This window comes from Schistocerca serialis, chromosome 3, assembly GCF_023864345.2.
Source record: "Schistocerca serialis cubense isolate TAMUIC-IGC-003099 chromosome 3, iqSchSeri2.2, whole genome shotgun sequence".
NCBI lineage: Eukaryota > Metazoa > Arthropoda > Insecta > Orthoptera > Acrididae > Schistocerca > Schistocerca serialis.
In genome coordinates, this window is record NC_064640.1 from 79721260 (window position 1) to 79747931 (window position 26672).

General features: G+C 37.4%; 1 protein-coding gene across 1 annotated transcript in view; it reads left to right on the forward strand.

Annotated features, from left to right (window-relative positions):
* Positions 1 to 26672, forward strand: part of LOC126470686 (forkhead box protein P1) — a 724940-nt gene that overhangs the window by 560993 nt on the left and 137275 nt on the right. The window contains exons 6-9 of the mRNA XM_050098687.1: positions 4640 to 4907; positions 9033 to 9134; positions 16385 to 16559; positions 26003 to 26186. Of these exons, the coding sequence (XP_049954644.1) occupies positions 4640 to 4907; positions 9033 to 9134; positions 16385 to 16559; positions 26003 to 26186 (729 nt within the window). The remainder of the gene's footprint in view (positions 1 to 4639; positions 4908 to 9032; positions 9135 to 16384; positions 16560 to 26002; positions 26187 to 26672) is intronic.

Here is a 26672-nt window from a genome sequence, read left to right on the forward strand (position 1 = left end):
TAGATACAGTCACACCAATTACATATCCAAGCATAATGTTGCAAAGCAACACGAAATGGAATGAGCATGTAAGTATTGTAGTAGGGGCGGCAAATGGTCAACTTCTGTTTAGTGGGAAAATTTTAGGAAAGTATGGTTCATCTGTAAGGGAGAATTATGCATATATGACTCTTTCATGACCCATTCTTGAGTACTGCTCAAGTACTTGGAGTCCACACCAAGCCAGATTAAAGGAAGAAACAGAAACAATTTAAAGGTAGACTGCTAGATTTGTTATCAATAAGTTCGAACAACACACAAGTATTGCAGAGATTCTTCAGGAACTCAGCTGGGAATAATACCTGGAGGGAAGGCAATGTTCCTTTGGAGGAACTCTACTGAGAAAATTTGAACTGGCATTTGAAGCTGACTGCGGGATGATTCTACTGCCACAAATATACATTTTGTGTAAGAACTATGAAGATTAGGGCTCAGCCACACGGGATTAGCCGAGCGGTCTAGGCGCTACAGTCATGGACTATGCAGCTGGTCCCGGCGGAGGTTCGAGTCCTCCCTCGGGCATGGGTGTGTGTGTTTGTCCTTAGGATAATTTAGGTTAAGTAGTGTGTAAGCTTAGGGACTGATGACCTTAGCAGTTAAGTCCCATAAGATTTAAGAGAAAAAAAAAAAGATTAGGGCTCATACGGAGGCATTTAGACAGTCGTTTTTCCCTTACTCTCTTTTCAATTGGAACAGGAAAGTAAATTACTAGTAGTAGTACAGGATACCCTCTGCCACACTCTGGATGGTGGCTTGCAGTGTATGTATGTAGATGTAGATGTAGGTGTAGAGATAGTCCTCAAAGGTCGGCCAGCAGGTAATGAAGCAAATGCCCTATTTGACCAAATGCTTCTGATCTTTCATGATTTCTGCTGCCTGAGTACTGGAATCAGACTATTTGAGCTGTAGTGCTTCATAGTTTTTGACAGACTAATAAGTGAAAGAAAAAACAGATCTCACATATATCACATCATTTCATCTGACTTTAATTTCCTGGTGGGAAATGTCTTCAATGAAAGCTCTTTAAATGTGTAGTTGATTTTGGACCAGATAGAGCAGAGGTACTGACACAGCTGAGCTAGATACGAAGTAGAAGCTTTCAAGCTCCAGATGAAAAAGCTGATGAAGAGCATTGACATGACGTCCCATCAAAATACTTTCAAGATTTTTCAATTGAGTTAAGAGATACTTATCTAAACATCACAATAGCTTTGAGAACTTTCGTGGCTGTGACATTGACTGTAACATCTTCTGAATGCAGTCTCATTAGATTAAAGATGATAAAAATTGATGTGGGTCAAATATGGGTGGAAGTAGACTATCATGTTGATAGATTATGACACAGCTGCTAAACTTGACATCAATGACATAATTGATAACTTTGCATCACTCAAAGAAGGGAAGTGTAAAGTAAAATTATAATAAAAAAGCAGATCCTGGAAAGGGATATTTTCACTACTGTTTAATTATAGCCCTTTTTCTTTTATAGCAGATTAATAAGTTATGCTCTTTATGAGGAGCAAGTAAAATCTGTTCTTTATTGTATATCATTCTAAAGCCAATGTGCAGTAGCTACCATAAAGACTAAGATATAGATCTTGTTTTAGTTCCAATTTTTTTTAAAAAGTTTAAACAATTTGTAATTTATTTCCTATGGTGATATAATGTAATTTCTATGCCAGTCACATTTTTCCAGAAGTGGTCAAAACAAAAACGACTGACCAATGGGACAGAAATTTCAATGTGTAGGTGGCTGACCAGCTACATTTTACTGAGTTCTTATATTACCCATTAATTCATATGAGTTTTAACAATGCATTATATAAAAAAAATCATGTTTGTAATTTTATGTCATGAGTGCTGGATGGTGAATATGCAAGTAAAAATTAGAGAAAGTGGGAGTGGGTGAGTGTTGTTTTAACTGAGACTGTATCTTATGACTTTCATAACTTCAGGTATTGGCAAGTCCACCAATGGCTATACAGGGTGTCTCTTCGAAAAATCATAATTTTAATGAAGTAATCTTATCAGCTATGTAAGAATTGGATGCTAATGAAAATTTTTGCTGGAGGATATGTTTCTGGGTGATTTGAAAGAAGGGTCTTTGTTGCTGTGAAGAGGGATAGGAACAGACTGCACAGGAGTTTGTCATTGGCCAGTGTTGGTGGAGTAGACAGAAGAGAAAAACATGAGAGAGATTATTTGTGGAAGTGTTGACGGATATAGTATTTCAGCAGATTCATTTACTATAGATATGTGCATTTCATGTGAATTAGGTGAGCACTGTCAGAGTGGAGATAGTATTGTTTATTGGTTGGCTTGATGTCAATGTGGGTAATGTGTCTGTCTTGCAGATGTCCAGGATGATGCAACAGACCTCAGTGCTTGTAACTCCTCTTGGGTTAATTGGATTTCCTCAACCAGAATAAATGCCCATTTCAGAGATAGGGACTTGCATTCCAGCATATCTTTTAGTTTGGTGAATCTCCCATACTCAGCTTACAGTAGCCTCCCACACTCCACTCTCTTTTCCTCTTTTTCTGTATTTCTCCTTGCTTCTTCTATTCTCTTTAGGTACCACCTCCCCCCCTCCCACAAATGTACTCTGTATATACACACTCTAAGACAAAAAAATGACACACCATGAAGGTATTATCTGAATGCAATGGAAACCAGTAGATGTGATGTACACATACAAACAAACAAGTGATTACAATGTCAGAAAAACTGGACTTTTATTCAAGAGAAAGAGCTTCACAAATTGAGAAAGTCAATAATGCGTTGGTCCACCTCTGGCCCTTATGCGAGTAGTTATTCAGCTTGCCATTGATTGACAGAGTTGTTGCATGTCCTCCTGATGGATATTGTGCCAAATTCTATCCAGCTCATGCATTAGATCATCAAAATCCTGACACAGTTGGGGGACACTGCCCATAATGCTCCAAACATTGTCAGCTGAGGAGAGATCCAGTGACCTTGCTGGCCAAGGTATGGCTTGGAATCTCAGTAACTGGAGTAGAATTGTCTTCAGTGATGAGCTCCACTTGAAATTGAGCACTAATGACCAGTGAAGATGTATTTGGAGACGCTCAGACAGCTGTGAGTTACCAACTTGACTTTCGCCTCCATATGGCCTAACTACGACGACTAATGGTTTGTGATGCCATTTCTTTTCATAGCAGGACTCCCCTAGCTGTCATCCATAGCACCCTTATGGTACAGCTGTACATCAACAATATTCAATGACCCATTCTGTTGCCCTTCATTTCAAGTCATCCTGGGCTTACATTTCAGCAAGATATGCCCACATGCACGTGGCAGGAGATTCTGCTTTTGTGCTTGTCAAATCCTGTCTAGGCCAGCAAAGTCACCAAATCTCTCCCCAGTTGAAAATATTTGGAGCATTATGGGCAGAGCACTACAATTAGCATGAGATTTTGATGTTTTGATGTGCCGATTTAACTGAATCTGGCATGATACCCCTCAGGAGGACATCCAATTACTTTATCAATCAATACCAAGGCAAATAACTGCTTTCATAAGAGCCAGTGGTGGACCAACAAGGTGCTAACTTGCTTAATTTGTGAAGCTTTTGCTCTTGTACAAATCATCCAATTTTTCTGAAAATGTAATCATTTGTTTGTCTATAGATGTACACCACATCTGGCAATTTCCATCTCATTTTAATAATTCCTTCATACTGTGTCTATTTTTTAAAGTGTGTAGTATACTTAATTTTTTATAATTTTGCTTTATTAATTTTTCGCCGGCCGGAGTGGCCGAGCGGTTCTAGGTGCTACAGTCTGGAACCTAGCGACCGCTACGGTCGCAGGTTTGAATCCTGCCTTGGGCATGGATGTGTGCGATCTCCTTAGGTTAATAGTTCTAAGTTCTAGGGGACTGATGACCACAGCAGTTAAGTCCCATAGTGCTCACACCCATTTGAACCATGTTTTTAATTATTAATTTTTCCCTGTAAGTTTCTTTTCTTCTTCCTTACCCATCAGCAATTCGTTTGCAATTTCTCCTGTTTATTATAATCAAACTATGCTTACTGATCTTCTGCTGTTGACACATTCACACCTTCCACTCCCAAAAAATAGATACCCCTGGCTCCTTTTTCTTTGTATTTGTCTCTCATCATCTCTGCACATCACTGAACTATCTTAATGTGTATTTTTAGTGCAATACTGCTTTTGTCATAGCTGTTGTAGCTTCTTCATCTTGTTTCTCCCTGGAGAAGGAACCTTGGTTCAAAAACTTGGAACAGATTTTACTTATTTTTATGCATTTGCAGTGACTGTACTATGAGTTGTACTTCCCAGAGGTAAGTGTATTCAGTCCCACCTGTCTCTTTGTTAAGTTAGCAAACACCTCAGAACTGTGTTCATTTTTGGAGTTTAAATACTTGTTTCATTTTAAACTAAGTAATGACAAAAATGTAACTAATTGTAGTTAAAAAAAAACAACAAAAAAACACTGGTTTACACCATTAAGAGTCATATAGCTGCATTGGAAGCAAAAAGCAGAAGTTAGAAAAATAAATGATCTTAGCATTACACCATGAAAGTAAGGAACTGTGACTATCTGTTTGTTTCAGCAACAACAGCAGCTGGCTGAACTTGGAATGAAGCAATTACAGCAAGCAATGCAGCAGTTACAAGAACAGCTGCAACTGAATGTCATACAGCAGACACACCTACTGCAGTCAGGGGACAAAAAGAAAGCTTCAGGCCCTTTGCAACAGTTAGCACTGCAACAACAGCAACTCATGCAGCAGTTACAAATCACACAACGACAGTATTTACTGCAGCAGGGTATTGGCATTCAACCAATGGTGCTTGCTCAAGCTCAGGCACAAAGTGCAGGTAGGCATGGAGATAACAAACAAAACTTGCCAGCTCTGGGTGAGCAAAAATCCTTGATTCAAATTGAATTGTCAACATGAGGCCCCTCCACTGGACCCCATTTCCTAGGAGTATTTGATGAAATGTCAAAATTACATTGTAGTGGTAAGTCGGTGGCATAACGTTTCATCTTCGAGGTCTGCAGCTGTTTTTATTCTCAAGAGAAATCTGTTTTTAATTTTTATACTTGCATGAAAAAAGAACATATTGCTGACATACTGTGTATCGTACATTGTCACAGAAATATTCATGTAAATTAAATAATAAGTGCCACAGCATGGTAATGGAAAATTTGAGCAACATTTAAAAGGCTTAGAGGAGGCACAAGTAAAGAATTTGGACATAGAGAAGGAAAAATTCTGTGGCAGCTTTAAAAATAGTGGTGATATAAAAGTAGTATCTGGTACTGGACACCTGAGAAGAAGAAAAAGGAGGAGGAGAAGCAGGAGGACCTGTCAGTGTGCAGAAGTATCAACGATATTGTTCCTTCAGCTTAAGTACTCTACAAGAAAGCATCCAGTAGAACATCAACACCGATATTGCTGCTTTGGTACAAAATAAATAAATAAATAAAAATGAAAAAATAAGAAAAATATTTTTCTTTAGTTTAAAAAGCAGTTCTGAATTATGGTATCAAGTTTACACAGGAGGTTCAGGACTAATACTTACAGAAAATATCCTGAATATATTCATAGAGAAAACCAGAAAACTTGACAGCTTAATTCAAGGTTACAAGGAATAAATTGCATTGATATATCAAACAACAGCCAACAAAACACAGCAAGAGAAAACCTGATATGTGAAATTTGCCATTCTTTAATATGACATAAGTCCTACAAAAACTTTTAATTTGGGACTGAAGTCAGTAGAAGAAAAGAGGAGAAGATACAAACAGAAGTGTGCAGTTTGAATGTTCATAGACATGCATACCACAACAGGCAGCATTACTATGTAAAACGGGAAGTACAAATCTATGAAATAATAAGTGCATTGCTGCTACAAAATTTGTAACTTCATAGATAAATTTAAAGGTGGTGTAGTAGCAGGCCACACTAACATGCTCTTGAATTTACTTGTTCTGTAAGTGGGAGGAGAGAAGCATATTAATTTATATTTTTACAAGAAAAATTTGAATATAATTGTGAAAGATATTTTTGTATATGTTGTCCTGTAAATGAACTTATTAAAGAACATCATATCAAATTGTAACGTGTTTTTGGGAAGACGTTCATAGTAAAAAAAATTATTTTATCCAAGATGGTATGAGTTTCATCCTCTTAAGAGAGCAAGCGTGCATTAGTTTGCTATAATTATACTTTTAAACAAAGAATTTCAAATATGAAAAGTTGAAGATCGGAAGACAAGTGCTTCTCAGATGCAGTCACATCTTTTCCTGCTATAAACTTCAAAACAATAAAGCTGAATTATTTGGTCAGATGCACTCTATATTTAATCGAGGGTACATCACAACAAGCATGTGCTGTTCACCGTTATTAACAAGCTGACAAAAATACTGAACAACGAAATCATTGTTTTCTCTGGAGAAGCTTGCGTTTTATTCTTAAGCGATTTCAGTTGTGTGTGAACTGATTTTGTAACTAAAATTAGGTATTTCAAACTCTTTTGTCATTAGTACATCAGTGACAAATTATAATAATTGTACAGTATTCATTATGCAAGTTAGGCACCTTCAGTTGATTTTTAAGTGCAAGACAGTATGTTTTCATAACAAGCTTATTGAAGCAGGAAGATACCTTACAAAATGGGGACATTATGAGAATCTCTGGGAAAATGCGCCTCAGTTACTGTGAGCAGACATAAAAACAAAATATAACCGTGGAAAGTTGCTAGGCTGTTTGGATCTTAATAATTTCAGCAACAAAACATTCATTCATTTTGCCAAGTAAAATATTCTAAATAAATTTTATATGATAGCTCTTGCAGTATAAGTCTTAAAAAGTGTGGTTTAAGAATTTGTTCTAAAGCATTAATTGTTCATTTGAAAAGTAGGGGTATATCTCCATCAGCAACAGCTCTGAAACAAAGTAAATTATTTGAATGACAAGAACTGAATGTCACTCTGGGGATCTTCACAGTAATCAAACTGTCAAAATGCAGTGCATCAACTGAATTTTAATAGTTTCATTACATTTACGTGTTTTGGTCTTTACAGTCTTGCATCACTTACACAAATAGGACATGATTTTCTTTTAATACAGTTATGAGTTGTAAATCTTTTATTTAAAACTTAACTTCATTCAAGAATGTGTGGCGCCAATAGAAGTTTGAATAAAAATTCAAGAAAAAAGTATTTCAGTGATCTTGATCTATTTATAAGTAGCAGTGGCAATTTCTGTTGTAGCATGAGAACATACAAGGTTTTACAATTCACATTTACTTGCAGGACCTACTGTTATCGTAGTGTTCAAACGATTTGCCACTGTTGAAATGACAGTAATTAGCTTGAAATAAAGTATGAAATTTTAGAGTTTGTTGGGCTTAGAAAGGTAAAGAATATGTAGGCAGTTTCCAGCTGGCTGAAATATTTTATCAAACAGTTCTGAAAAATGTGATGAAGGAATACAATTTTATCTGAGACATAAATGAGAATCTGTTGTTAGAGAGATTACAGAGTAATGAGCTGAAACTCTATCCACATATTGCAGAATGAGAGAGAGAGAGCTCCATTTTATTTAAATATTCTTGCAAAAGCTTAAAAAATACAGACAGTGGATTAAAAAATATTATTTCAAGAAAAAGAAATACTATTTCAATATTAAATAAAGTTTCATCTGCGAAATGAGGTACATAATGAGGACACATACTTGACAAATCTACAATTTTGTTTTTGAGCCACACTACAACTGAAGAATGAAATATTGCTAGATAACTTCATTTTGAAGACAGCACACCATCAGGGAGGTTATACAGTTACATTATCAAGTCAAAAGAGTGTAAACAAAAATGAGAGACAAAGGAGTTCTGCTAAAAAGCATCGGAATTGTGAGTTCCATGTAGTTTAATGTACCTACTTCAGCCTTATTTCAAGAAGAATGCTGACACTGTCCTGAATTCATCATGTCTAGTATCAACAACTTCATTTCTGCCATAAGATGTCCAGATACATGCATCACCTGGTTTTGTTAAAAGGAAATGTGTCGGACTCAACAACTTCTAAATAGAGTCAAACATGTAGCTCAACAACTGGTGTATGCTTCTCTCAGGAACAGCTTGTGAAATCCAAGAAAGAATGAAAGTATCAATTGCAGATATACTCCTGAGAGTCACCGGCATCCCAAAAGCGGTTTACAATAACTTCAGTATTTCATCTCACAGTCTATTATTTCACCATGACATGCAAACAGTGCTAATGTGGAACTGTTTGAATGATGTGGGCATAGAGTATGCAATATGTAATAAAATTGCATGCACAAACATACAGGTGGATGTATTTAAAAAGAGAAAGGAAGACTAAAATGAAGAAAAATCTGAAGGTATGTTTGCTGAACTGTTTCTTGATCCAGTCAAGACAGATTTTGGAAGTCCGCACTACCTGGGTGTCCTGTAAGACATTGCCAAACAGCACTGTTGTATTCATCACATCACTGCGATGGACAAAATATCTTATGCTGTCTGTGGTTCACTGTGGAGGGGTCTACTTTTTATATTAACTCTGACTTGATGTGTGGAAGCTATTGTACATAATTACAGATATATAAATTATTCATCTCCCATTGTTCCCCAGAGCTTGCAAGAAATTACTTTGGTCTGAAACAAAAATATTAAAACCTGTTTTATTCAGCTATAATGACACCCACTGCAGTGCGGAGTTCCAAAGTGCTGTGGAATTCCTTTTTTTTTTAATGTTTAATTTGTATTGTAATTGTACTTATTTTATTTACCTTTAGTTATTTTCTGTTGGCTGTAAAGCTAAGTATTATGCAAAACTAATAGGAACATTATATAAGCTATAATTTATTTAATTAAGTAATGAAGTGTATCTTCAATATAATTGTTTTCTCAGTGTTCATTTACTTTTTTAGTGAATTCGGGAACAAGTAACACATATGTCTTTAAATTTCTCAGCAGTGACATCAGATGTACCAAATCCTTGGAAAGAACCACCTTCTGAAAACCATGACACACATCACAATGTTTCGGCACATAAAAATGTCCCAGGAATCAATGGTAAGTACACTGTCCTTCCAAGCTTACATTGAAAGAAACAGCTAATATCTTATGTAACTAAAAAGACTTAAATAATGCACTGAACAAACATTGTCCAGCATCATCGAATCAATACAGGTCTCTCACAATTTCTCTGCTTGAAGCTAATCTTTTTCAGGACTAGCCATTTTGTGTATTAAAAAGTTCCATCGATGTAATATTCAACTGTTAAAAAGACTGCCTTCAAAGCAGGTACTAAATTCAGGGCATTTTGAGAACAAAATATGCTGGGAAAGCAATTTTGTAAGCATCTCTGTTGTAAGGTCTTAGTATTGTTGCAGCTGTACAGATGCCTACTGTCTTTTTTGCAGTCATTGGTGATTCATAGTTGAAAACTGGCTGTAGTGCTAATAGCTGTCCAGGATTTTATTACTCTGACTCAACTATAGAATGTCTCAAGCAACCTCTGAGGTGCCAAAGCATGGCCAATCACCAAAGACACCGGGCAAATGCGGAATGTTCCAGCAACATTGAAGGTAGAGAAGCATGCGAGAAGGACTGATAGAGAAAAACATCCTCCAGGAGAGCAGAATTACCTGAAAGAGTCATGAGAAAGCTGTTTGCAGGCATTGACACTTTCCTGACCTAGTCTTGCCACATCTTTTCATATGACATGCAAAAACTAAATGATTCATAAGCTGCTGGTAGATACCAATATGTCCAAAGTTAAAATCTGGCTTGTTTGTCCACGTCATATTTCTTCAAACAATCAATTTTTTGACCTCTCTGGTGGGATCTTCTTCAGGATCTTGTCTCGTCCATGATAGATTGAGCACTGTTAGAGACCAGTGTCATCTGCTCTTATAGAGAGGATTTTTCTCACAGTTGTGCTGAAGAAGAGGGATTATAGACTAAAAAACCTTGTGGCTATCACTGATGGGCCATCATCATTGGGTAGTAAAACAAGTATTCCCACACTAATGCCAAAGAAGGGGGTTTATTGGCTAAAACTCTTGTGGCTACCATTGGTGGTTCAACATTACTGGCTAGAAATGAAATGGGCGGAGCAAGAGAGAGGGAATGTTTACTCAAAATATTATTGTCTGCAGGTGTGGCTTCCAGGGCATTGTTTATATTGCTCTCACACAATGCAGTCATGTATTTGCTTCCTTGAAGGTCAGAAGCCACAATGCCAGAAGCCTATAGCTGTAGTCTCTATTGAACAATGTAAAATCCAGGATGGAATGTACCAATATTATGAAAAGAAAAGGAAAGTTGCTAATCACTGTATAGCAGAGACACTGAGTTGCAGATAGACACAACAAAAAGACTCTCACAATTAAAGCTTTCGGCCATTAAGGCCTTCGTCAACAATAGATGACTGACACACACACACACACACACACACACACACACAAATGCAGCTTGCACAGGTGACTGCAATCTCAGGCAACTGAAACCACACTATCTTCAATACAATTGTTTTCCCAATATTCATTTACTTTTTTCATGAATAAATGAACAAGTACCACATACATTTTTAAGTTTCTCAGCAGTGACATCAGATGCACCAAATCCTTGGAAAGGACCACCTTCTCAAAACCATGACACACATGACAATGTTTCGGCCCATAAAAATGTCCCACACTGTGTGGTGATTTCAGTTGCCTGAGACTGCAGTCGTGTGTGCAAGTTGCATTTGTGTGTGTGTGTGTGTGTGTGTGTGTGTGTGTGTGTGTGTGTGTGTGTGTGTGTCATCTATTGTTGACGAAGGCCTTAATGGCCAGTGGGTTTAATTGTGAGAGTTTTTTGTTGTACTCTCTATTGAAGTTACATTCTGAAGAAGATCCCAGTGGAGGGGTCAAAATGTAAATTGTTTGAAGAAAGATGATGAGCCTGACAATCCAGAAGATTTTAATTTCAGTGATATTGGCCACAAAAGCCAAATTATGTGCAAGATGATATAAATCATCTCTTGAGATGTGGAAGCATGGCTGACCACAAAAGGTGCCTGGTAAATTTGCAAGATGTTCCAGCAATGTTGATGGCAGAGAAGCATGTGAGAAGGTCTGACATTGGAAAAGATCATGCAGGACTGTGGAGTTACCTGAAAAAGGAGTGAGAAAATTCTTGACAGACATTGACATTTACCCACTTTAGATCAGAAGGACTTCCGACAACTACACTCTAACTGCTCTTTGACAGTGCCAACAGCGAGCATGAACACTGACCATCTCAAGAGCTGCAGAAGTTATCAGAATTATACTTCTCCTCACATCAGAAATTGTTGACTTCCTTCTTTCATATTAAAAAATAAAACAAATATTAAATCAAAACATAAATTGGAACTTTTCTGCCTTCTCTTGGTCTTTATATTCTTAATAAAGATAGAATATTGATTAATATTTAAAAATATTGGATTAACACTTCCTGAACAAAACTTGGAAATAAAAGAAAATATATTAAAAAAGAAGGTCAAATGTTTTGTGAAATCATTTGTCTAAAAGTAAGAAATAAAATAGATTAGAGAAACATTTGATGCACCTTCCAAAATTTCTTCCCAGTATTCCTCATATAGTGTGCTTTAAACACCATGAGTGAACTATTGTTTATAATTCTGTTATATGTGTTTTCATGGCCTGAACCAAATTACTTAACATGTTTTACCATCAATATCCATCCATCATCACAAGATAAACAGTTCACTACTTTTTACATTTAGTTCATTAAGGGTATTCAAGTCTTAAGAACAAATTGTAAATGGCTTTTACACCATGACCTTTTATCCTAGATAAGAATTTTACTGTGGGAATATCAGTCTGGGTTTCGAAAAAGAAAAGAGCATTAGAAGGTATGATGGGCATCAGGAGTCAAACTTAACTATAAATAATGGCACAAAACTAGTCCAGGCAGCGAATACACATAACAGCAAAGCTGGAATCACATGAGTAAGATGACTAGGTTGTTCATTTTACATAAAAGTGAAATGGCAACTCAGCTGAATAAGAGAAGCACACCATTAATTGGCCGCACCAATAAAACCTCAGAGATTAAATTTCTGACCTGTTGGTTTTGGAGATTTTTCTGAATAGCCTTGTAATAATACTAGTTATTTTTGGTGATACAGTTGCTACAAAACTGCACGTTTGTTTGGAGTAAACTTTTAGAATCCAATATTTAAAAGGCAATAAGTTACATGCAGTATTTATTGACTTTGAAAAAGCATTTGAGTCAGAGTGTGGTTGATATAATTTTTTATCCTATTGAAAGCTTTTCCATCTTATTGAAAGAGCTCTCAGAAAACCCAAAGAAATATTGATCTCATATAAATGTGACTTGAGTGGTAAAATGTCAGACTGCAGATCCAAAGGTCTCAGGTTTGATCTCTGCTCAGACCTAGGATTTTTATCTGTCACTTATCTTTTCATTTACCTCTGGAAATATTGGTTAATGTGAAAAATACTGAGTTGCACTGTGGTTGAGCATCCACATTAAACTGTATGTCCTCCTATTATTGGCAGACTCTGTCAGTTCAAAAGCCAGAGGAAGGCAATTGCATACCACTTCCAATAGGAACATGTCTAATAAAGCACTGTGGGGTTCAAACCAACCGTTGGGTTGATGACAGCTTTACCCTTATATGAGGGCCATCAATGGCACCAGGTTTAGTGTTCAGTGTAACTCTTGCATTGCTACAAAGATGATGATATAGAGACATTACTGTCTGTTCCATTGAGAAATAGATGAAATCACTAAAATTGAACAAGGCTCCTTGGCTCGATGGACTCCCTGTCAGATTCCACGCCGAATTTGCAGCTCTCATTTTAATCATAATATACTGCAGATCCCTCAAACAAAGCAACTGCGTCCACTAGTTGGAAGAAAGCACCAGTCATACCTGTCTACAAGGAGCATAGCAGAAGTGATTCACAAAACCAATACCCAAAGATATTGATGTCTACCAGTTGTTGAACCTTCCCACTTTTCTCAAGCCATGGATCAAGGCAATAAGTTACATGCAGTATTTATTGACTTTGAAAAAGCATTTGAGTCAGAATGACACTATTTGTTAACAAAAGTATGATCATATTGGGATCAAACAAGATTTGTGACTGGACTGAGGATTCCTTGTTGGGAGGATGCAGCATGTTATCTTGGAAGAACATCAACAACTGACTTCAGGCATGCCACAGGGAAGTGCATATAGACCTTTCTGCTCACATTCTATGTTAATAACCTGGCAGACAATACTAACAGTAACCTCACACTCTTTGTGATGATGCAGATATCTTTAATGAAATAGGGTACTGAAAAAAAGGAAGAAAGAAAGATTGGCAAGTTGCTTTAAATGTAAGGAAATTTAAAATTATGCACTTCACAAATCACCAAAAAGTAGTATCCTATGACTACAACATCAATGAGTCACAAATGGAATCAGTCAAATCATACAAATAGCTTCGTGTAGCAGTTAATATGGATATAAAATGAAATGGTCACATATGCTCAGTTATAGTTAAAACAGGTGGCAGAGTTTGTATCATTTGTAGTATATTGGGAAAATGCAATCAGTCTAAAAATGAGACTGCTTACAAAGCATTTGTGCATCTCATCTTAGAATGCTGCTGAGGTGTGTAGGACCAATACCAAATAGGACTAAAAGAGGGTATTAAATATATTACAATAAGAGCAGCAGCATGAATGGTTATGGATTTATTTGACTTGAGGAAGAGCATTACAGTGATGCTGAAAAATCTGGACAGGCAGATGCTTGAAGATAGATACCATCTGTCCCACAAAAGCCTTCTTAAAATGATTCAAGTACCAGTATTATGTGAAGAACCAGGAAAAATACTTCAAACTTTTGCACATTGCTCCTATAAGGACTGTGAAGGTAAGATTAGACTAATTACAGCACACACAGAGGCATTAAAGTAGTCATTATTCCGTACTCCCTAGGTGCAGACTGCACTACAGAGCAGGTTGATAAGGCAGGCAAATACTATTTCCACACAACATACTTGTCATGCAGAGAAGCCTAAATGGCAGAGACTGTAAAAACACATTTTTGCTGGTATCTCCACATTCAATTAAAAAGTGAGGTCCTAGAAATGTCTCCTGGCACCTCAGAAACAATGACAAATCCTTCAATGATAGGCAGGGTGATAAAATGAGGGATAAAATGCCAGGAGCCTTTTTCAGACATTGTGCCTTCTGATAGATTTTTACTTACCTCACAAAATTTGTAGACTACATAGAAAGGCCTGAATCATGTTTGTGTTGGATGACCAATTCTGATATTGACATTTCTGATACAACATTTTTTTCTTTGGTTTAAACTACAGACTACATCCAATATAATGCAGTGTAGTAAGTGGCCAACATTCTGTGTGAACATATGAACACGGAATGCCATAGGAAAGTTGTGAGCTCAACTCCTTTGAATATTTGTGCTTTTGGTCACGTTGAATGACTTAAAATTCATATTAGCTGTAAAGTAATGTGAGCTCATTCTCACTCTTCATTTGTTTCACTCATGAAATTATCTTTAGGATTTTTCTGAAATTTTGAAACACAAAATTGTAAGCAATTATAAGGAAGAACAGAATGTATAGCACAAATCAAACTTCTGCGGGAAGCTGCAGCTACAAACTCACTTACATTTTCACCTTATGTCTTGCATATTTAGCACAGTGCAAGCGCATTTGAAATCTCCAGTTTACGCTGTATCATCAGTTTGTCATTGCAGTCACAAAATAATTTAACACTTGCAACGTTTTTCTCTTGTGAATTTTTCAAGTTTCAGTAATGTGTATAATTTATTCTCTCCTTTTTTATATCAAAATTAAGGAACTTGTACCTCACCTGTATTGTTCTTGACACTGAGAAATCATTTTAACTTCAGTTGTGGTGAAAGTTATTTCATTATGACTGTATGCTACATGCTTCGGTGTACTAACTAGCAAGAAAATTGAAATAAAAAAACTGGACACAGAAGAACTGATTTGTTTAAACATTAAATACCTATGCACCGAGATGACAAAAGTTAGGGGTACTTACTAATATCTTGTCGGAGCTCTGTTTGCCTGCCATAGTGCGGCAACTTGACATGCCATGGACTCAACAATTCATTGCAAGTACCCTGCAAAAATATTGAAACATGCTGCCTTTATAGCCATCCATAATTCTGAAAATGTTGCTGGCGCAGTATTTGGGATTTGTGTTGGGCAATCTCGGTGGCCAAATCGTACACTCCAATTGTCCAGAATTTTCTTCACACCAGTCACAAACAGTTGTGGCCTGGTGACATGGCACGCCGTCATCCATAAAAATTCCATCATTGTTTGGGAACATAAAGACCATGAATAGCTACAAGTGGTCTCCAAGAGGTTCAGCTGGACCAGAGGACTCAGTCCATTCCATGTAAACACAACCCACATCATTATGGACCCATCAACAGTTTCCACAGTGCCTTGTTGACAACTTCGTTCCATGGCTTTGTGCGGTCTATGCCACACTCAAACACTACCTTCAGCTTTTACCACCTGAAACTGAGACTCATCTGACCAGGCCATGGTTTCCCAGTCACCTAGGGTCAAACCAATATGGTCATGAGCCCAGGAGAGTCACTGCAGGTGGAGTCATGCTGTTTGCAAAGGAGCTCATGTCGGTCGTCTGCTGCCTTTGCCCATTAATGCCAAATTTCACCGCACTGTTCTAATGGATGCAATTATACATCCCACATTAATTTCTGTGTGTTGCATGTCTGTTAGAACGGACAACTGTATACAAATGCCACTGTTGTCCGTCATTAGCTGAAAGCATCAGCCACTGTGTTGTCCATGGTGAGTGATAATGTCTGAAATTTGGTATTCTCAGCACACTCTTGATTCTGTGGATCTCAGAATATTGAATTCCCCAATGATTTCCAAAATGGAATTTCCCATGTGTCTAGCTCCAACTACCACTCTGCATTCAAAGTGTATTAATTCCCATTTTGCTGTCATAATATCTTCAGAAACTATTTCACGTGAATCACCTGAGTAAAAATGACTATTCTGCCAATGCACTCCCCTTTTATACCTTGTGTATGCAATACCACTGCCATCTGCATTGCTATCCCATGACTTTTGTCACCTCAGTGTATTATTCATGTTTCTAGAATCTAAAAAGAAATGAAGTGAATGTGTTGTGGCGTAGGTAAAACACAATATTAGTTGTATCTTTTTTTTCCAAAGTGTTTCAAACCTGTAGTATGCTACTTGTTATTTCAGGACTTCTGGGAACTATAGGGTTGGGCCGCAGGGATAGCATGAATGGAGTTGCTGGTGTTGGAGAGGAGAAGCTTCTTGAAAGTTGTGGGGACAAAATGCATCCACTTTATGGTCATGGGGTCTGCAAGTGGCCTGGCTGTGAAGTTATATGTGATGATTTCCAGTCCTTTCTCAAGTAAATATAATCAGTTAACATTTAATTCACTATTACACCCATAGGTGATGTAAGACTGAATTTGTATATTAGTGAAGTTCCCTGTGAATAGGTAGTTTTCTCTGTGTTTAATGTAGTCAGTAGCTATGGTGAATGATATGTAATGTGTTACCTAAGTTTACATCTCACATTAGCTTCTAATAACCATTGATATTAGTTTTGTTTTGGCAGTATCAATAAAATACTTTTGCATTTTTGTGTTTATAATCGATTTTAACATTATGGAGATATATTATTAACACATGGAGAAACTATTAATGCTTTCCCTTTGTGCAAAGTCATCTGCTTCATACTCATTAGTGAATATTTAAGAGGGGGGGGGGGGGGGGGGAAGTTCATGAAAAACACACACTATTAAAAGATACACCAAATCAGCAATTTTGAAGATACAACAGTGAAATTTTGTACTATGCTTTACATGAAATTAACACATTTACTGTTAAGTTCCTTGCATTATATATATTTAACATTTTTATAGAAGTTAAAAATTTTATTTTCAAAAAATAATTTATGTACCTTTTTCTCATAAAATATTCAAGAGACTTCTACAAAATTTTCTTTGTTTAATCTCTGTGCATAATTAGTTATTTACATGTCTGATACATCATTTGAATGCTTCTTTTATCAGAATGATGTGGAATAAGTCAGTTTACAGGATATGTATACATAATCAGTGTTAACATTAATGAACACATTACCATTTTATTCCTACTCATACAACAACAATTTAAAAAAGTTTTCTATTTTTCTGGTTACCAGCTTTTAAGTAGAAATTCATCATTAGAATAGAAGCAGTTGTCCAGGTGACATGATTTTAAACTATATTTAAAACTTGTCTTGCCACCTGTCAGACATTTTATGTTGTTGGGCAAATGATCAAAGATTTTTATTACTGCGTACTGGACTCCCCCCTGACAGCCTTAACAGTGGATAATAAAGATCAATTTTTTTCTTCTAGTGAAGTAGGTATGGGCATCACTTTTCTTTCCAAATTCTGATGGACTGTGTATGATGATTTTTATTAGTGAAAATACACTGAAGAGCCAAAGAAACTGGTACACCTGCCTAATATTGTATAGGGCCCAGCGAGCATGCAGAAGTACTGCAACACGATGGAGCATGGACTCAAATAATGTGTGAAGTAGTGTTGAAGGAAATTGACACCATAGATCCCTCATGGGTGTCCATATATCCATAAGAGTACAAGGAGGTGGAGATCTCTTCTGAACAGCACGTTGCAAGGCATCCAAGATATGCTCAATAGCGTTCATGTCTGGGGAGATTGGTGGCCAGCAGAAGTGTTTAAACTCATAAGAGTATTCCTGGAGCGACTCTGTTGCATTTATGGATGTGTGGGGTGTTGCATTGTTCTGCTGGAATTTCCCAAGTCCATTGGAACGCTAAATAGACATGAATGGATGCAGGTGATCAGACACTATGCTTACATATGGATCACCTGTCAGAGTCATATCTAGACATATCAGGGGTCCCATATCACTCCTACTGTATGTGCCCCGCACCATTACAAAGCTGCCACTGGCTTGAACAGTCCCCAGCTGACGTGCAGAGTCCACAGATTCACGAAGTTGTCTCCATACTGTACATGTCCATCCACTCGATACAATTTTAAATGAGACTCATCTCACCAGGCAACACGTTTTTGTTCATGGCCCAGCATTGAAATCTGCAACAATTTGTGGAAAGGTTGCACTTCTGTCGCATTGAACGTTTCTCTCCAGTCTTCATTGGTCCCATTCTTGCAGGGTTTTTTTCCGGCCACAGAAATGTTGGAGATTTGATGTTTTACTGGATTCCTGATCATGGTACACTAGTGAAGTGGTTGTACTGGAAAATCCCCACTTCATTGCCACCTTGGAGATGCTGTGACCTGACATTCGTGCACCACTATAACGCCATATTCAAACTCACTTAAATCTTGATAACCTGCCATTGTAGTAGCAGTAATTGCTCTAATGACTGTGCCGACACTTGTTGTCTTATATAGGCATTGCTGAATGCAGTGCCGTATTCTGCCAGTTTACATATCTCTATATTTGAATATGCATGCCTATACCAGTTTCTTTGTGTGTAATTGTATTAATTTTATTGAAGGCCATTGGTGCTACTTGTAGTTGCTTAAAGTTTTGTGGAATGACATTTTAATATATTCTCTTGCTTCTTCAACTGAACTATTTAATCCTATATTTGCTGCTACATTTAAGAATTGATTTTTAAAAACACTTGCAGCTTGAATTATAAGTCACAACATTGGCATTTAGTTTAATTGTTATGGAATCTTGTACACTGACTGTCTGTCCTGTCTCCCATTTGGCAATGTCTCATATAGTTTCAATCTTACTATCTGCATTAGTTATTTCTGTCAGCATGTGCATACTTCCAGATATTTTAATGACTTTTCTTAAAATATTAAAGTATTTTTTGTGGCATACGAGTAATGCCAGATCTTGACTTACTCTGACTGTTACACAGATATCCCTCTTCCTCTTACATGATGTTTTAATTCCCTTAGTTATCCATGGCTTACTTGCTTTTTAATAGATCTTTAGGATAATTTTTTAGGAAAGTAGATTATAAATATTGACACAGATTTACTATAGAATAAATGTAATTTGGGATTAGCATCTCTTTCTACATATACCTCATCCCATACCACCCCTTTTAGCTTGCTCTTAAAACATTGTATCCTGTTCTCATTAAAAAGCCTCACTACTTGTATGAACCTGCCTCTGGGTTGTAAAGTGCCATACTGTTTTATTTCCATTAATTGTGCATCATAATCAGATAGTCCATTAGCAATTGGGTACACATTAATGGTTTCAGCCTGAGTTCTGTCTATAAAAATGATATCAACCAGTGTCCTACTATTTTGCTGCACATGAGTTGGGAAATAGACTACTGAAATTAGATTGAAACACCCAGTTAATAATTCTAGCTCCTTTTCCTTTCCGTATTGTTTAAGAAATCTACATTGAAAATACCACAGAGCACTAAATGTTTCTTCTTGTCTAACAGGTAGCTCAATAATACATCTATATTTCTCATAAACTGCTGAAAGTTTCCTGGAGGGGATCTGTAGACTGTTACAGTCACCGAGAGAAGTATTCTGCAGTAACATGTCACAACCACATGTTCTAGATTATAATCTAAACAATAACTATTTGTTTTAATATTTTTGACTTTTTAGATTTGCAACTCCTCCTTTCTCCATGTTATTTACATGGTGTTAAAAAAGGCACATAACATCTATCCATTCAGAATTTTCCACGTGTTCTAGGCATGCAATAAGCACATTGTCTTACTTTTCAACCCTCTAATGTTCTGATTGAACAAACTGATTTTATTTTACTGGAAACTATTGCAGATATTATGGTCTTTACTGCTCTATTTTCTTTCAATATCTCTGCCTATAACCTGAGCCTGACCTAAAAAAAAGTGCCCCTTTGATTCCAGCAATCACAGTGATTTTTTCTTGTGTGCTTGTGGCCACTCTTACACTTTCTGCACTGCTCAGCTAATCTTTTCGTTCCCCTCCCATTTAGGTGGAGGCCATGATTATTGTGTCCCCATCTCCCAACTGCAGCAACAGGCACAGAACAGACATCAAACTTTGTTTCAATCAAAATCAACTTGATCAGCTCTTTCTTCACATGGCTAACAGCAGTGTTAACCCAAGTATAATAAGAGTCTTTCATAAGGGGTTTTGAATGTAACAAATAGGAAAATTTTAATAATTTTTCAATTGTAATTCTGTAAGTGTAATAGAAAATTCATGAAAAATTCGAATCACTTTGCCACATATCTCAGCTTGTACTCAGAATTTCAGAATTTACTCTTGACTCAACATTTATGGGGTTTGGAGAAATCAGTGTACAAAATTTCATAATTATAGCCTTCATAGATTCCAAGGAAAAGGTACATAAACCTTTAAGCATAATTTTCAGGAAATGCAATTTGAAGTTCAATCTGAAGTTTTTTTCATATGTCACTTGTTCAGAAGGTCCCAGATTTGTACTCCAGGTCATCTTTCCCTTCAACGTTTCTCTTCTGGTTTCTTGTTTTCTGCCTTCTTTCCTTTAACAGGTCTTTAACTGACTTTTCAGCTTCAGAGCTGTGCTGTAAATCTATTTTTGTCAGGATGTCTTGAGCAAAATTTCCTATCTTAAAGCCCATTCTCTTTAATACCTTCATCCTTCCTACATCCCCATGATTAAATACAAGAACTCCATCATAATTTGCATTTCTAATGACTATAGCAGATGAAAATGTTGTTTTAGGGTATTATTGTCACATGAGTGAATTTAGAGAATCATTTGGAGTTTGGTTTTTGCTATGAAGATACTTTTTTAGAAGTTCACAATCAATCATAAATCTGTAAGTGGGTTTGACAACATCCAGGATACAATTTGGAAGCCTCTCCTTGTGAATGTAGGGGCTTTTACTCGTCTGAGCCTATAGGTATTTACACCCTGTAATGTGACAGGGACGATGAATCGGATATTCATCTGGCGCAATACATGTAAATATATTGCCCATACTGTACTTTTCATGTCACTTATACTGGATAGGTTCTGTATGATAGCCTTGCCATAATAAACTTGAAGAGTGTCTATCATCTTCTTTGTGAGGCTGTTTTGTCCATCAATGCCCTTTGCATCTTCAAACTTCGTTACTAGTCCTAAGATATGGAACAGAATCACAGATGATCTGTAAAACCAAAGAGTATGTATCACAACCATTTAGATATAGCACATGCAAGTTTGCTTGAAAGCAATCCTCAGAATCATTGTTCACCGAGCTATTATTGAAGAGTTGCTTCAAAAAGTGGGTGTGGCCGGAAGGTTGCATCATACATTTAATTATTGTTGTTTCTTGATTTAAACTTTGAGAACTTATAGCCCATGAGTTCACTAATAAATAAAACACAAATTGAGAATGGTCATTTTTGGTCAATTTCGTGAAGTTAGGTTCTTTCATGTATAGATTTATCATTTAATAATGATCATCTTGTGAACTTGTAGATGCAGCTGTACATGTAATTCAAAAAATTAATTGTATTCAAAAAATTAATTTTAGAATTAATACAACTGAGCATTGATGAACGTTATAGTAAGAAAATGATATATTGGTATTTGAAAAAGGAAAAATTTGTTCATCACTTTTGAAATTAGCTTAACTTTAGATGTTTCTTGGAGTTACTGAAGTGGTGAATTAACAGTGATATTGGGTTAGCAAGGGGAAATATAAACTTTTGGCACAGTTATGGGACACAAGCTAAGATTGATAGTCAAGCTAAGTGCTGAGTTTGGTGACTGTTGTGTGTCAACAGGCATAGCACTGTGGGCAGCTAAAAAAAACATTGTACTCAACCTGATAATATGTACCTGGTCACCATATCCCATTACTTGGGCATATGGACTATTCCAGTAGAAGGTCAATTGCTTACTTGCTCACTTACTTGTTTACTTACTTACTTACTTACGTCTCATGCTGTGTTACATGTAGAAACTGCTTGTGTAGTGCAACAAGAATCCCAGATGTGTAGTTTACTGTTTTAAGATACCCTGTTGATTTAATAAGTTATTATTTTTTCCCCATTCTGGGAAAAACATTAATGCACTTGGCATAAAACACCTAAGACTATGAACGCATCAATCTTGGTGATCATATTGCAGGCATGTGATTGCAGATGCATAATCTATGTCAATTTTTAAACAAACAGTGGAAAATCCATGACGGAATAATGACAACTTTATGAAAATAGTAGGTTGCTACTTGCTGTATTGTGGAGATGTTGAGTCTCAGACAAGCACGACAGACAACTACTGAACACATAAGCTTTTGGCCAGAAATCCATCTTCTGAAATAGACAACATACACACACACATTCATGCAACTGCAATTCACACACACACATTGTTGTGGATTGGCAAGACAGCCAACCCACTATGAGAGGAAGCCGAAAGGCACGCGTTTTAGCTCATGCAGGCTGGCGTGAGGTCTGGAACAGGTCAAGGAAATGAGACTAACAAAAAACGTACGTAGCTGCTGGAATACTTAACTTTAATCCATAATTGGTGAACATCGCTCTTGACGGTACATGTTTTACAGCATCAATAGTAACTGGTAATGGCGCCTTGCTAGGTCGTAGCAAATGACGTAGCTGAAGGCGATGCTAACTATCGTCTCGGCAAATGAGAGCGTATTTTATCAGTGAACCATCACTAGCAAAGTCGGCTGTACAACTGGGGCGAGTGCTAGGAAGTCTTTCTAGACCTGCCGTGTGGTGGTGCTCAGTCTGCAATCACTGATAGTGGGGCCACACGGGTCCGACGTATACTAACGGACCGCGGCCGATTTAAAGGCTACCACCTAGCAAGTGTGGTGTCTGGCGGTGACACCACACACATCACTGTCTGTAGCTCCTGGGGCCACTATAAAGAAGTAAATTTTCGTGAAATTATCTTCAGAGAGAGTGAAATACTCTTCAAGAGAAGTTGTATTATTTTTCTCATTGAACAAATTACAATTTTAGTTTTGTCTCTGTGAAATACACTGGTGTCCAAAATTAAAGCAACAAACCTGCCATGTGTCTAATTCACACTGTAGTTGTACAGACTGTCAACAGATGTACATACGATTGTGTTCTGTATGGAAGATGGCATTCTGGTCAATGCACAATCATGCCAACGATGACGTTGGTGCATCTATCAAATGGGGCAGTGTTTGCTGGGTAGTTTCACATCCACAATCTCTGTGTACACAGTCACAGATTGTGCAGAATGTCACTGAGAAGACACTTACCAGACTCTCTGCAGTTGAGGGTCACAGGAAGAATGGAAACAGGACAGATGCAAATTGTAGTGGTCAGATCACTTAATGTGAATTGTTCTGTTGTTTCTCAGATGTGGCAACAGTTTATAGAGAATGAAACTGTATCCCAAAGACCAGTGCAGGGCCGATCGTATGTGACATCAGTAAGAGAGGACCGTTCTTTGGCTATAAGGGCATGACAGTTCTGCCTTAGTACTGCATGGCAACTAGCATCTGACCTTGCAGCATCCAATGGACAAGTTGTATCAAGGCAAACAGTGAACAGAATGCTTCAGCAGTGTGGCCTTTATTGTCAGATATCTGCTGTATGTGTACCTCTGATGCGTCTTCTCAGGAGGGAACATCTAGGGTGGAGTCATCAACATGCCACCTGGAAGGTCAAACAGTGGGTCAATGTTCTTTTCACAGATGAGTCCCAATTTGGTCTGAAGAGTGATTCTCAATAGATTCGCTTCTGGAGAAAACATGGAATGTGATTTTGTGACTAGAACATTGTGGAAAGAGACTGATATTGTGGATGGTCCCTAATGGTGTGTACAGAGATTGTGTTGACTTCTCAAACACCTCTTCATGAAATTGTATGGGTGAATTGGCAAGGATTAACTGCTGTCAGGTAGCACGACAAGATTTTGGGACTTCGTGTCCAGTTGTTGTGAGGCAATGTGGACCCAGACTTTGCATTGATGGACGATAATGCTCGACCTCATGGAGCATGGGTGGTTAATGTTCTCTTGGACGTGGAAGATATCACATGCATGGCATGGCCTGCTAGGTCTCCTCATCTAAATCCAACAGGGTATGTCTGGGATGCAATAGGGAGATGGGCTGCATCACATCAGTATCCAACAATCACTCTCTAAGAAATGCGAGCAGCTCTGAAGGAAGAATGGGTGTTATTGCCTCAACATGTGGTTAATAACATCACTCACAGCGTGCCCTGTTGTTATCAGATCTGTATTGCTGCCAGAGATAGTCACATCTCATACTGAGCACAGTAACCATTTGTCAGGATGTGTGTGCAAATATGTTAAGTTGAAAAAATGAAGAAATTTTTATCTACTGTTATGCATGTTGCAGTTGTTTTATGTTCTGTATTCTTTACATTGTTTCTACATTACTATCACCTGTTCATACTGTTTTGTGGCAAAATAAACACAAACTTGCAAAATTTCCATCTGTTGCTTTAATTGTGTATTAAATTGCAAGGGAACCAGCTGGTCAGTCAGTCTCACAAAAGAATTGTTTCCTTTGTACTTACTTTGTTTATTTTGTACAAGGCTAGCCATGGCAGATGTTTCAGAGTGAGGCATCTAGTTCTGGCTCTTGTCAGCATGCTGATCCTATGGCTTACAGTGTCTGTATCTGGAAGAAAGAAAGGAAAATGCTTTTAGTGAATAGAAGGAAGTGTGAGGAGCCCAGTCAACTTCTGGATTGTCATTAAGCATCATGGTTTGTGCTCTATAGAGATACTGGTAGAATTGGAGCTGTGAGGACCAGTTGTGAGTTGTGCCTGGATAACTCTGTTGGTAAGAGGATTACATGCAAAATTATAGGTTTCAAGTTTGAGTCCAAGTCAACCACACAGTTAAAATAACCAGGAAGTTTCCAAGATAGTGCACACTTCATTGCAGAATGAAAGTTGCAGTCTGGTCCTCAAATTAGGTCTATATTACAACCCCCTACATAACACACCCATACAGAGTGACAGGGTAAGATTAAATTAATTACAGCATGTACAGAGGCATTTAAACCATCATTTTCCCTACTCTCCATATGTGAATGGAACAGAAAAAAGCCTTTATAACTGGCACAGTGCGTAATACCCTCTGCCATGCTGTTTATAGTGGTTTGCAGAGCACATATGTAGATGTAGATGTAGATTGAGGCAACAATAGCTTTATTTAATTACGTACTTTTGAAGGATTGCAAGTGAGCCATCCTGTTTTATGCTTGATCTGCATTAAAATTTCAATAGAAGTTGTGATGGATAAATTTTATTATGAAATGTATTCACAAATTGTGAATATGATTGTACATTGTCTGTACAATTTACTGGTAACATATGAAAATTTGTGCCCGATGGGAACTGGAACCCGGATTTTCCACTTAACATGAGTGGTCACCGTAACCTCTTTGGCTACCCATGCACGACTTATGGCCAGACCTAAACTTCCATATGTCCTAGTGTCTACAACCCATAGTGCTCAAATACAAACTGTATGATTCCCACACAGGGAGAGACATTGTTTTTGCTCATCAGATGGCCTTGCTTGGGCATGAAATACAATACATGTTACTAGTAAATCATACAGCCTGTGTACATTTATAATTTAATATGGCTGTCAATTGTCAGCACTGTCTGCTTCTTTGGACATGCATGTACGTCTGAAGGGAACTTTCATTGAACTATACAGACACTGTAAAATACAGACTGTGCCATACTGGATAAATTGTGTCTTTATTTTTAATTGAATACCATTATATTTTCTGATAAATCATAACCATGAAAATTTAAATTAATATAATTTTTAAATTTTATCACACATTACCAGGCATCTAAACACAGAACACACGCTAGATGACAGATCTACAGCACAGGCAAGAGTGCAGATGCAAGTTGTATCTCAGCTCGAGCTTCAGCTGCAGAAGGAGAGGGACAGGCTGCAAGCCATGATGCATCACCTTCATATGACCAAGCAACAAGCATCTCCCGAACCATTAAAAACAGAGGCAAGTGTAAGTTAGTGCGAATCACCTTCTTATTCAGTGACAGCTTTAATTTACACCACTCTTAATATCAGTATGTCTGAAATTGAACAAGGTAGTGTGAATTGTAGTATTTGTTTCATACTAGCCAAATACCCAGTGTTGTCCAGGTATGTATTTATTCCAGTTTAGAAAGAGATGTAGACACACACACACATTTTGTCTGCTTGTGTCTGTGTATGTGCGGATGGATATGTGTGTGTGTGTGTGTGTGTGTGTGTGTGTGTGTGTGTGTGTGTGTGTGTGCGCGAGTGTATACCTATCCTTTTTTCCCCCTAAGGTAAGTCTTTCCGCTCCCGGGATTGGAATGACTCCTTACCCTCTCCCTTAAAACCCACATCCTTTCATCTTTCCCTCTCCTTCCCTCTTTCCTGATGAAGCAACCATTTGTTGTGAAAGCTTGAATTTTGTGTGTATGTTTGTGTTTGTTTGTGTGTCTATCGACCTGCCAGCACT